An 11,799-nucleotide genomic window follows, 5' to 3' on the forward strand; every position below is an offset into this window, starting at 1 on the left:
GTAGGCCCTCCGTTGCAGGTCATCGTCGACTCCATGGTGTCGCTCTGTCGCGAGCTCTGCCCTCTATCGTCTTCTGCGGCGGAGAGGTTGAGTCCTTCGCTATCGTCCGTCTCAGAGCGCGTGTCCATCCCTCGCTCCGCCATCCGGACGGCTCTGATGGAAAGAGCAGCTCAGGACATCCACCGAGCCTTAGAGTAAGAGACTGGCGTAGAAATGGGAAAGCCCAGAGCAGCTGCAGTAAAGGTGTTTGAGTTCCTCTCACTTTTAACCTCCGTCTCTCCCTTTCTGACCCAATCGTCTGTAGAGAAGTGAAGCTGTCGGTGGTTTCCTATCTCACCAACTCCATCGTGGACCAGATCCTGCAGGAGCTCTACGCCACCCATAAGACCCTGGTAGATACACTTCTGGTATAAGATATTGTGTGTCTGAGACAAAGTGATTGAGAGGGCGTCAAAGGGGGACTGAAGAGCGCTGCTGTGTGTCTCAGACTCGGCAGGTATCTCATCTTAAACGCTGGGATGGGACGGGTGACGACGGGACAGGCTGGAGGTTCAACAGACACAGAGACTCTCTGGACGTCACAGATGAGGAGCTCAGCACCAGCATAGTGAGTATGAATATACAAACACATGTTGTCTCATATTGGGCGGATGTCCATCTTTCCATTAGTCCTCTTGTATCTCAGTGGTACTATTGAGATGTTAACATGTCATGCTTCATTTCCGCTGCATCGTTTGGGTCTGCTCGACTCGACTAACCCTTGGTACCAGGTTCTTTTCTCTATTCTGTTTTCCACTGCAGAAGGTAACCCCTCGTTGTAGGCGGGGTCCTAAGCAGATCGCCCTAGCGACGGCATCATTTTCAACGCCACACTCACTATTGGCATTGGTAACCAAACAGAGGAACGTCTTCACTTTGTCAATTGTTCTTCAAAGTTTTACGAGCTGCCATTTATTAAAAATCCTGGTACAAGGGACTATCCAAAAAAAATAATTAAATAACTTTTTTTTTAACCACACTGCCAACAGCATTTGTTTTGTCCCTTTGGTATAAATTTTCATTTTCAAGTCACAAAATATAGTGTTATGTTCTTTGAACTCTTGCCAAGACCCCGAGGTAGCATTTGTGTGATTTTTTATTATTCCAATCTTCTTCAGTTAAATGAATTCTGTCTCCCATTTCTGTCTGGCTTGAACAGCAAAGTCGTTAATAGAGTTTTGTATTCTATTGTATAATAGTGATACAAGACGTTTAAACTAGCTTCACTCTCCTACACTTACCATAGAAATATATTTCTAACCCAAAAACAGTGATGGTTTGCTGGAATGATGGATTTTCCTCTGGGATCTGGCATTTGAAACATCACACTGACTTTCTTGACAGAAGGTCAACATTTGAAAAGCCCTAGAAACCTCCACTGGAGTTGTTTCAACAACACTTGGATTGACGGTGTATTGTCAGTTACATTGTGTTTTGGCCTTTAGAAATGTCTCATTGATTGGCCTGATTGAAGGCCTATACTTCCTAAACTGTGAGCCAAACTGGCATTCAATTAGAATCAGAATAAGGTTCATTGTCAAGTACGTTTTCCCACAAGGAATTTGATGAGTGCAAGTCAGTCGAGGTCCCAGGCCTAGAAACGTGAGGTTTTGGTCTTGCCAGAGGGGATGGACTAAAAGTTATGTCCAGGGTGGGAGGGGTCGGGCGCAATGTTTGCCCATCCAGCCAATCACCTTCTCGGCAAAACAAATATTACGACTGCCCTTGTCCTTGGCGGTGGCAGCAGCGTACCAGAAGGTGATGGAGGAGAGGATGGACTCGATGATGGTGATGTAAAAAGTGCACCATCATTGACTTTGGAAGGTTGACATTATTTTCAGCTTCTGCACAAATGGAGTTAACCTTTTTTTACACAGTTTTTTACACAAGTGCTCAAGTTGATGCTGAAGTCTTACACAGAATCAATACTGGACCAGATTTCATGGATGCAAGCCAAAGCAATCAACCGGACTTATATCGTTAACAATCAGGCAACTCACACAACTACACAACCTCCTAACTAGGTCCTAGGTAACACGACACACACTGACACACATTTGAACCACACACACACACACACACACACACACACACACACACACACACACACACACACACACACACACACACACACACACACACACACACACACACACTTATGCGTCAACCAGTCAAGTTGCAGTTTGCATCCATGTCTGTCCAAAATGTCAACCATTAATCATTTTATCCTATTAGACATTTGTGAAGTTGTTATAATGGCAGATGAATACTTGAGTTACGGATAAAAAAAAGTTATTTTAAGCTTTTGACATTGACAGGCCAACAGACTGGCATTGCCATTGCAAGAGTCATGCAAGTAGCATGGCTAAAAAACAACCAGCTGTTTGCCGCCATGGTGAAATCTTTCTACCAACTTCAGCTTTCAATTTTCATCGTTTCGGTATTTTGATCAAGTTTCCTTCAGCCGAGAAGATTTTCTCTAATGGAGTGATTCACATCATCAACTGTTTGTACTGTTAGTTATCTACCTTTTTATCTCCCAGTGTGTTTGTTGTCTTGTATTGACTGTTTTTACATGTTCAATCTGTACAGTGCTCTGTTTCACGTGTTGCTTTAAAAAGTGGACTTGACCAAACTGCACCGGCAGAATCACAGATTGGCCTAAAGGGGAGCTTGTATCATTTGTGCTACTTGACTTGTTTACTCGTCTCCTCTTGTGGTTCTTCCTCTAATGCTGTCCTTCAGTATCCCAGTATCGTTTCTTCTTTATTTTTTGCCTTCCAGGACACAATAGCCATTAAGAAGCGCAGCTCGAGAACGAGACGAATACGACCTGTCTCCACCAGGCTGAGTGAGTACCGCTGTAAATCCTCTTAGCCTCCTCTCTCTCTTTTCCCGTCTCTCTCAGGATCCATTAGTGTGTTTTTCTGTTTTTCCTTTCCCGTCTCTCCATCTGAGAAGTCTGTTAATGGCTGTTTTAATCTGACCCAAGCAAAGACTGAGTCAGTACATCTCAGAGCGGTCGGCGGTTGTTTAAAAAAACAACTTGAATGTTCCTTCTCAGTTTCTCGTCCTCACATCCTCTATGATCTTTCCAACTGCCATCAGGTCTGTGTGATGACTCCAGCTCCTCCCCGCCACCCTCTGTGCCGTCGTACTCCTCGCCGCTATCCCGCTCGGCATCCTGGGAGGGCCTGTCGGAGCTGCCAACGCAGGGCCTGCCGCTCCACCATGTGACGCGTGTCCGACCGAGGCCTCCGCGGAGGCACAAAGGAGGGCACATCCCTGCTGAGACGGTGAGGCGGGTTTGATGTCGGCACCTTTTGACACATAGGGCCTCTAGTAAAGTAATGTGAAATGTGTGCAGTAATCCAGAATACTATACAATATACCAATATTATTTCTATCCATCTATCCATCTAAAGTATGTATCCATCTTTCTAACTATTCATCCATCCATCCATCCATCTATCTATCTATCTATCTATCTATCTATCTATCTATCTATCTATCTATCTATCATCCATCCATCCATCCATCCATCCATCATCTATCTATCTATCTATCTATCTATCTATCTATCTATCTATCTATCTATCTATCTATCTATCTATCTATCTATCTATCTATCTATCTATCTATCTATCTATCTATCTATCTATCTATCTATCCATCCATCCATCCATCTATCTATCTATCTATCTATCTATCTATCTATCTATCTATCTATCTATCTATCTATCTATCTATCTATCTATCTCTCTATCTATCTATCTATCTATCTATCTATCTATCTATCTATCTATCTATCTATCTATCCATCCATCATCCATCCATATCTATCTATCATCCATCCATCTATCTATAATGTATCTATCATCTATCTATCTATCTATCTATCTATCTATCTATCTATCTATCTATCTATCTATCTATCTATCTATCTATCTATCTATCTATCTATCTATCTATAATATTGCTGTTCCCTAATGTTCATGCATGCTGGCAGTCTTTTTCAGAAGTTATATAAAGTGAATGGCTGCAATTGGATTATGCAATCTCACTGAAGCCAGTGTAATCCATTTGTTTTATTGCATACAGAACATTTACAAATGAAACCCAGTGTGAGTGAACTGACCTCTATTAAAAAGAGTTTGTGTGTGTGTGTGTGTGTGTGTGTGTGTGTGTGTGTGTGTGTGTGTGTGTGTGTGTGTGTGTGTGTGTGTGTGTGTGTGTGTGTGTGTGTGTGTGTGTGTGCAGCATTGCAGTGAAAATGGAGGAATCAGCCCTCTTGATGATGGACTCCCAGATTTCTACACTAAAAGAGTGCTCCCCGACAGGTAAGAGTCTCTCTGCTATTTTCTCTCCAAACAGAGCATCCCCTCGATTTACATGTTTTAACTACCATTCACAAATATTAATATATTAACCTCAGAGGACAGAAATGTCCCCTCCTAAAACTGCTATAAGAATACTACATATTAATATTATTTTCAACTTTCACTGAGTTCAATCTTTCAATCAACATCACTCCTGATCATAACCTCCAAATATTCATAAATCTTCAGAATTATAACCCTTCCAAATGTTTGTTTAAAAAATGCAACTGTTGTTTTTTTAGGAAAACACAAACATTAAATTACTTTTCTGTATACTTAGTGCTAGGGAGATTTTGACAGTCTGAGATATGTCAATGATTAGCAACAACATTGATTTTGCAGTTTGAACACTGCAGTGCTCCACAATACAGCAGTGATGCCCCTAGTGGAAACAAGGAAAATAGCATGTATTAGGCTCATAGGACAAACATGAGAAAATGGCTCAATCTGATGGAAAAGAGTAAAAGCTCCAATTTTGAAGCCAGGGCTCTTGATTGAAAGCCTGATATAATATAATGAATTATGTTCTACTCTGCCAGTGGGATCAAAAATGTAGGTTTTAATGGATTTCAATGGGGACATTTTTTGTCCTTAAGGGCCTGAGTGTCTGTATTTTTGGCCACACAGTTTATTGTAGGAAATATAGAAGCTGAGGTTGTACTTCCAAAATAAAATTTAAAAAACAACTCAAACCCTCACCAAATTGATGTCATATGCATTAACACAGCCGTGATCCCAAAATAAAGCATTTTAAAAGCCCCAAATGTCCCTCTTGATGCATAGATGTTAAATTACTGCCGTTTCCCAAAAGCACATCCCAAGTTTTTAGAATGAGTTCCTACTTTTCAAGGGATCATAGTCTCCTTTCATTGTTTCCGCACTTTTAAAATCAACTTACAGAGTCCTGAAACTCGCTGGAGATTTTGTAGGTAATTCATCACAGTGAGCATTTTGTCACGTTGAAGGTATTGTCGCATGATAACGCAGCTGTGAGCAGAAACTCTGTGCTTTGAGAGATGTTCTAGTTCAAGGACATCCGAGAGAGTTAGCTGCTGAACAGCTTTATACAGTAAATACAAGAAGAAGAAGAAGAAGAAGAAGAAGAAGAAGAAGAAGAAGAAGAAGAAGAAGAAGACATGTTTACTTATCGTTTATCTTCTACAAAAATGTAACCTTGGTTGAAGCCTTTAGTGGCATAACAACCAACATACTTTTACAAACTTAACAAATACCATCCGTTATATCAGGCAATGTTCAGATTTGCAGTATTTCCTTTAAGTGAGATATTATTATTAGAAAGTTATTAAACATGACATGAACAAACATTAAAAGATTGCATTACTGCATGTTCCTTATTCCATCTTAATCCAATGACATGTTAAATTAACACCATACTTGCGATCAGATCCACACAATCCAACGGCCCTGTTGGGTTTTCTGACAGTTTCTCCACCGAGGCTTCATTTTAATTGGCTCATGTTCAGGTTGTTATAATTCAAGAAGGTTGTGTTTCTCTGACCGGTGTGTTTTCTGTCTTTGAAGTACTCTCGTGGCGATGTTCAGCTTGTTTAGCACATCCCGCTGGAGGCTCAGAGGCAATTGAATCTGCTGTCCATCATATTCTGCTCGATCATAACATAAATTTAGTCTCTCTTTGATGATTAGAAGAGCGGGAGCTGGCTGTTTGGAGCATTTGGGGTTGGGTTGCTTGTTGTTGATCAAAGGGGTCTGAGATTCAGGAAGGAGAGGTGTTTTTTTTCCACATAGCTCAAAGGAAGATGTTAGTTTTTTGTCATGATGTGACTTTTGATATGAAAAGGAAAAGTTTTCAAAGTTCTTTAAGTTTGGTTCTACATCAATCACGCAAACGAAACAGAATTAAAAATGAATGTGAGAACATGATGAAACCTCCAGTGTGGCCCTTTGATGTACAGAGGCAGCAGATTGGTGAGCCTTTATTTTGGAGGAGCTGAATTTAGGAACAGCTACCCCTCTTATCAGAACAACGTTGCTCCCTTTCACACGGCACATAATCAGCTTAAGTCAGAGCTTTTAATATGATTGCATTCATAATATTAAAAAAGTGCACTTTAGATAAATCACTGTGTAGCAGTAACGCTAAAAACAGGCGGATGTACCAGAAGCAAAACAGACAAAAAGCCGGCGTGGATCGCCATGATGAGTTCAATGACATCCTGACCGATGGACTAGACTTTATGTGTGACATGCAACCTCTCTCACCTCTTTCAGTCAGCTCTCCTCCCTGCACAAAGCCCACTCGCTGAGGAGGAAGAAGAGGAGAAACATGCTGGCCATCTTTGGTTTCCGTAGGAACCGCAACCAGACTCTGTCCAATCAGGAGCCGGAGCCTGAAGCAGAGGTTTACGGAGACGGGTGTCACTTTGTTGCTACGACAGCCTCGGGGTTAGTGTGTGCACAAACACAACACTGACACAATGGAAAAACACATCACAATGCCCACATGGTGCACGAGATCAAACTGGGAGTTGAATAAGGGAAGACTGGTGATGCGATATGCGTAAAAAACTCATTTTCAAAGACATAAATTAGTGAATTCTGAACATAGAGACATGATACACATATTTTTAGATTCAGTGTGACTCACACTTCCCGAGGATATCATTATATCTGATCACATTGTGGATCATATTTGCATAAATCCACCTAGAATATCATGGAAAAAGACACTTTAACTTCAGAACTTGCCTGAGAATTGTCACGTTTTTTTAGATTTCTTCAGTATTCAAAGTATTTCAGTGATAGCCCTCTGTAGAGCCGTGGCAACATTGCAACAATAATCTGATAATAGATAATTCGGCATAATTCTAAATGATGCCAATTTGCCCAAAATCTTGTGGGTGGCACAGTTTTGCCTGAACAATGGGCCTTAAGTGTCAGACTTTGAAAACACCTGCATTAGATAACAGTAAACACTGTTCTTTCCATATTCTACTGCTCAGCTTCACATTTATCTCTTCAGTCAGCAGCACTAAACCTCATAAATACTGCAACAAATATCACTCCAAATCTCCTTCATTTCTTTGTTGATACCAGAAATGGCTGATAGCTTCCAAAGAGCAGGCGGGCTGATAGCAGCGAGTGTACACAGATGTAGCCGACAGCCGGCGGCTCCGATTCTAGATCCAGTCAGCCAAGTGATTAGAGATGAACCGTTGCATGTCAAATACAGATTAGGAAGATGGCTGATTTCTGCCAGCAAAAAGATACTTCTTAGGGTCTTAATCCTGTGTTTTGAATCAGTGTAAATATCAGAAGCTGGTTTTTTCCATGCAGGCCTAACATCTTCGGTGTCTCCCAACTTTTAGGACAGCCACAGAGAATGTCTACACACTCCTTCAGCCTCCAAGGTCCGCCGCCAGAGCTGGATCTCCCGGTGAAGGGGCTGATGGGAAAATTAACGACCACCAGGGGAAAAATACTCTCGTTTTGAGTCCGCCGCCAGTGCCGGGCATCCCTCACCCGTCCGCTGGAGGAAGCAAACACCCGTTTTATTCTCCCAGAGAGGTAAAAACAGTGTGACCCGCCCAACCCTGTCTCCTAACAATTATGTTCCCATGCAAATAAAAACTGCACCCCAATTTATATTTCAAGGGATGAACATTTTCTCCTGAATTACATTCGCAGTTTGAAACTCGTGGTTTACGTTGTAAATTGAAATAAAACAAAATGCTACAAAACTATTTGGTTAAGTTAAGGCAACAAAACTACTTTGTTAGGTTTAGAAGACATGACTACTTGGTTATGTTGAATAAAAATACATAATTTGGCTTAAAATGACTACGAAATTGAAACAAAACTGCAAAAAATCGACTTAGTTATGTTAAGGCAAGAAAAGCACTTGGTTAGGTTTAGGAAACAAAAGTACTTTATGATGTTTAGGCAAACAAAAGTACTCCTTGGAAAAGTTTAGGCAACAAAAGTACTTTGTTATGTTGAGGCATCAAAAGTACTTGGTTTAACACAGGACACCCTGTGTTTTTTGACCCATCCATCACCACAACCTCCTCACTGAGCGGACTTCCTTAGACTCATTTTAAACTGATTTTGATACGTCAAATCAAATTTGTTCCAAGAGAAATAATTTGTCATGCTAAATTCAATTCAGGATGAAGTTTCATTGTATGGGAACGTAATATTCTTCCTAGGGTTCAATCTCCTCATTTGCCTGTTCTTGTTGTGTTTCGGCAGAAATCCGAAGTGGATTCTGTGTTTGAACATCCGTTAGAGACGGAAAAGTACTGGATGGACGACAAACACAAGACCACGGATGTGCTGCATCCAGACAAACCGTGGCTGGAGGCGAGGCAGACCGAGCAGCACGCCGAGAAACTTCGGTTTGACAGAACTGAGCCGAGGACGACGGAGAGACCAACAGACCGGTACTTGACTGAGAGTAGACACCCGGACAGACACCTGGACAGACAGTGGACCGTCGACAGACACACCCAGCGGCAGATCGACAGAAAGATAGAGAGACAGTGGATGGGCGGCAGGCAGATAGACCGGTCGTGGTCGGAGAACAGGCCGCCGGACGTACAGGTGGACAATCAGTGGACCGAGAGCAGACCCGGCAGCAGGAAGTCAGAGAGACAAGTGCAGGCGCTTCACTTGGCTCAAAGGCCGCTGCCCCCGTACCCGTCGGACCGGACGCCCTCGCCGAAACAGGAAACGGATCTGAGGAGCACAGAGGCGGCGGCGGCGGCGGCGGCTACAGACTGCCCCGACGGCGGTGGAGGGTTCTCGGAGGGATGGAGGACCACCGGAGGAGGACGAGCTACTTCCTGTGCATCTAAACCCGATCCACCGCCGCAAAGCAGCAAACCCAACCTGTCCAAACTGAGGCCGAGACATCGTCTGGAGAGTTCAGACGTTCTACCAGGTCACTGTCAGTCAGCCACGGTTTAGATTTTGTAAAAAGAGGTTTCTGCTGCCATGGTTGTGACAAACTGTGATTGACTGTGACTTCTTTTTGATTCGTAGGTACAGAGGAGGAAGGAGATGTAGAGAAGATGGAAAAGAAAGAAAGAGAAAAGAGAAGAGACTCGGAGGGTCATCCTCCTCCGATTCCAGAAAAGGTGTGCATTCTTTTAACCACGCATGGTTCGTTTGTCCTGTTTGTTCTGTGTAATTAAAAACCAAAATATAAATACATCAATGGTCACTGTGAATCTAGAGCAAATATGCCAGTAGAGATAATTGTCTTTTTTTGATTTGTTCATGTTTTTCTGTTCTGATCCACGCAAACAGCCAAAGACGTCCTCGTACATGATTTTTCCAAAAGAATCAGCCAATGAGAGGAGCTTACCTCCTCCTCCTGTGCCGCCTCCAGTTCACAAGCCTCTGTACGGATTACCAGACAGAGCTGCAAGTCAAGGTAACTCTAATTATGAGAATCATATTTTTTCAGCCGCTGCCCGACTTTGATGTCCCAGTAAATGGTTTGTTTGATGTTTAAAACTCTAATTTATTTTTAACAAGGTGTAGATAAACAGTTTAACTTGCAGCAGAACTTTTTAAAGGAATAGTTTCTCATTTTGTTGAAAATATTAGCTTTTTTGCTGAGAGTTAGATGAGAGGGTCGATAACATCTCATATCTGTGGGTTACCTTATGAAGCTACAGCAGTAGACGGGGGAAACAGAACGTTGTGGCTTTACAGTGGTTTTGTGTTGGACTACTTGGCAGTGGTAGCAGACCTGTCAATCACAAGGTAGCCCCGCCCTAAAGCATACCCTGCTTTATGGTCTATTTGACTCTAAATGGGCAATAATTTACAAAAGAACATCATGCTGTGTTGAAGAAGACTTGAAACTAGAGATTGAGACGGGCTGTTCTCATACTCGTTCGTAGCCATACCTACGTAAATGCCAATGTATACCAATGTAATTAGTAAATGTCCCACGTAAGGGCAAGGTTGATGGGTCACACAAATAACAGTTTTTCGATAACGATTGCTGTTCGTTCCCCGTGTGAAACAAGAAGTCAACGTTGATTTATTTGTCAGGGTAACTTCTGTATATCAGTAAAGGCAATTCCGTAACAATTTTAACCTAAACCACCATCTTTTCCTAAAGCTAACTTAGTAGTTTTGTTGCCTAAACCTATTTTAATTGATTCCTGTGAAGACAGAAGTTTATTTTGACGGACTGTATACTTGTAACAAACGGAAATTGACACGCGTGAGAAGTAGAGTCATTTTCTCACAGACTTCTTTACAACCAGACGTCTTTTTGCAACCAGTGTTGCCCCCTGATGGCCATTAGAGAGAATGCAGGTTTAAGACACTCCAGCCTTGGATTCACTCTTCAGAAATGGAGAAATATATCATACTTGTGTTACTCATTACATGTAAACTAATTTGTCTTTTATACCTGTCCAGGTGAAGAAGGACTGCGACCTCATGCGCCGGTGAAGCCACAGAGAAACAGGAAGGCCATGTCTTGTGACGCAGGTGCAACTTGTCTTTTCTCCTTCACAGTATACACCATTAATAATCTACATAACTAAGTTTCTACACAGTATATATTCATGTTAATGTATATACGTTTATCTGTGTGTAAAGCGTCTGTATCTAACTGTTAATTTGTGTGTTTGTTTTGTTTTTTTGTCCTCACTGAACTCAGGCACTGACAGGGAAAGCCCTAATAACGTTGAGAAGCCCCCAAATCGCAAACCCCCCGTGAAAAAACCTAGACTACCCCAAAACAGAAATAAGTCCCTGGACTTGTCTGGTACACGTCTCTGTTTTTATTTAAATATATATATACATATATATATATATGTGTGTGTGTTTGTGTGTGTGTAGAAGATGTTACCGAGTGTGAAGTGGTAATAAAACACCACAATGTGTTGTTATTAAGGAACATGATCATTAAATTGCTATCTATAAATAGTAGTTAAGTAGATAAAAACAACGCTAATTCATTGGATTCTTACTGTACATTTCTACGTGTTGTGAACTGATTCTTGTATTGTTAAACAGTGATATCGCAGTGATATTTTGGGGGATAATAGTCCCTTCCAATGATCAGTTTTTCTGTCCTGTTTTATTTTACAGACAGCCTCGACTCAGCTTCTGGTCACAGCGAGCTGTTATGATGTCCAGGGGGAGAAAAAAAGAATCCACCCCGCTGCTGTCCGGCCGAAGCGTTGTCAAGACAACCATGGGGCATTTCTATCCAACGAGGACACAAAGGACAAAAAAAAAAAAAAAAAAAAAGAAAAAGAAAAAACACATATGAGGAGGGGAGAGCCAGAGAGAAAATGTCTGACAGACATCATAAAGCATTATTAATCCCTTCTGTTGAAACGCTCACTTTACTTAAAGGGATAGTTGTGAT

The 11,799-nt window shown here is 41.8% G+C and overlaps 1 protein-coding gene across 1 annotated transcript in view; it reads left to right on the forward strand.

Annotated features, from left to right (window-relative positions):
- Positions 1 to 11,568, forward strand: part of LOC129095025 (capping protein, Arp2/3 and myosin-I linker protein 3-like) — a 32,824-nt gene extending 21,256 nt beyond the window's left edge. Inside the window, exons 27-40 of the mRNA XM_054603370.1 lie at positions 19 to 194; positions 305 to 392; positions 488 to 607; positions 2,824 to 2,890; positions 3,148 to 3,335; positions 4,300 to 4,379; positions 6,669 to 6,842; positions 7,766 to 7,964; positions 8,649 to 9,339; positions 9,441 to 9,535; positions 9,708 to 9,834; positions 10,839 to 10,910; positions 11,083 to 11,190; positions 11,517 to 11,568. Coding sequence (XP_054459345.1) covers positions 19 to 194; positions 305 to 392; positions 488 to 607; positions 2,824 to 2,890; positions 3,148 to 3,335; positions 4,300 to 4,379; positions 6,669 to 6,842; positions 7,766 to 7,964; positions 8,649 to 9,339; positions 9,441 to 9,535; positions 9,708 to 9,834; positions 10,839 to 10,910; positions 11,083 to 11,190; positions 11,517 to 11,557 — 2,226 coding nt within the window. The 3' untranslated portion in view covers positions 11,558 to 11,568. The remainder of the gene's footprint in view (positions 1 to 18; positions 195 to 304; positions 393 to 487; positions 608 to 2,823; positions 2,891 to 3,147; positions 3,336 to 4,299; positions 4,380 to 6,668; positions 6,843 to 7,765; positions 7,965 to 8,648; positions 9,340 to 9,440; positions 9,536 to 9,707; positions 9,835 to 10,838; positions 10,911 to 11,082; positions 11,191 to 11,516) is intronic.
- The last annotated feature ends 231 nt before the right edge of the window (positions 11,569 to 11,799 follow it).

Source organism: Anoplopoma fimbria, chromosome 8 (assembly GCF_027596085.1).
Source record: "Anoplopoma fimbria isolate UVic2021 breed Golden Eagle Sablefish chromosome 8, Afim_UVic_2022, whole genome shotgun sequence".
In the NCBI taxonomy this organism is placed as follows: Eukaryota; Metazoa; Chordata; class Actinopteri; order Perciformes; family Anoplopomatidae; genus Anoplopoma; species Anoplopoma fimbria.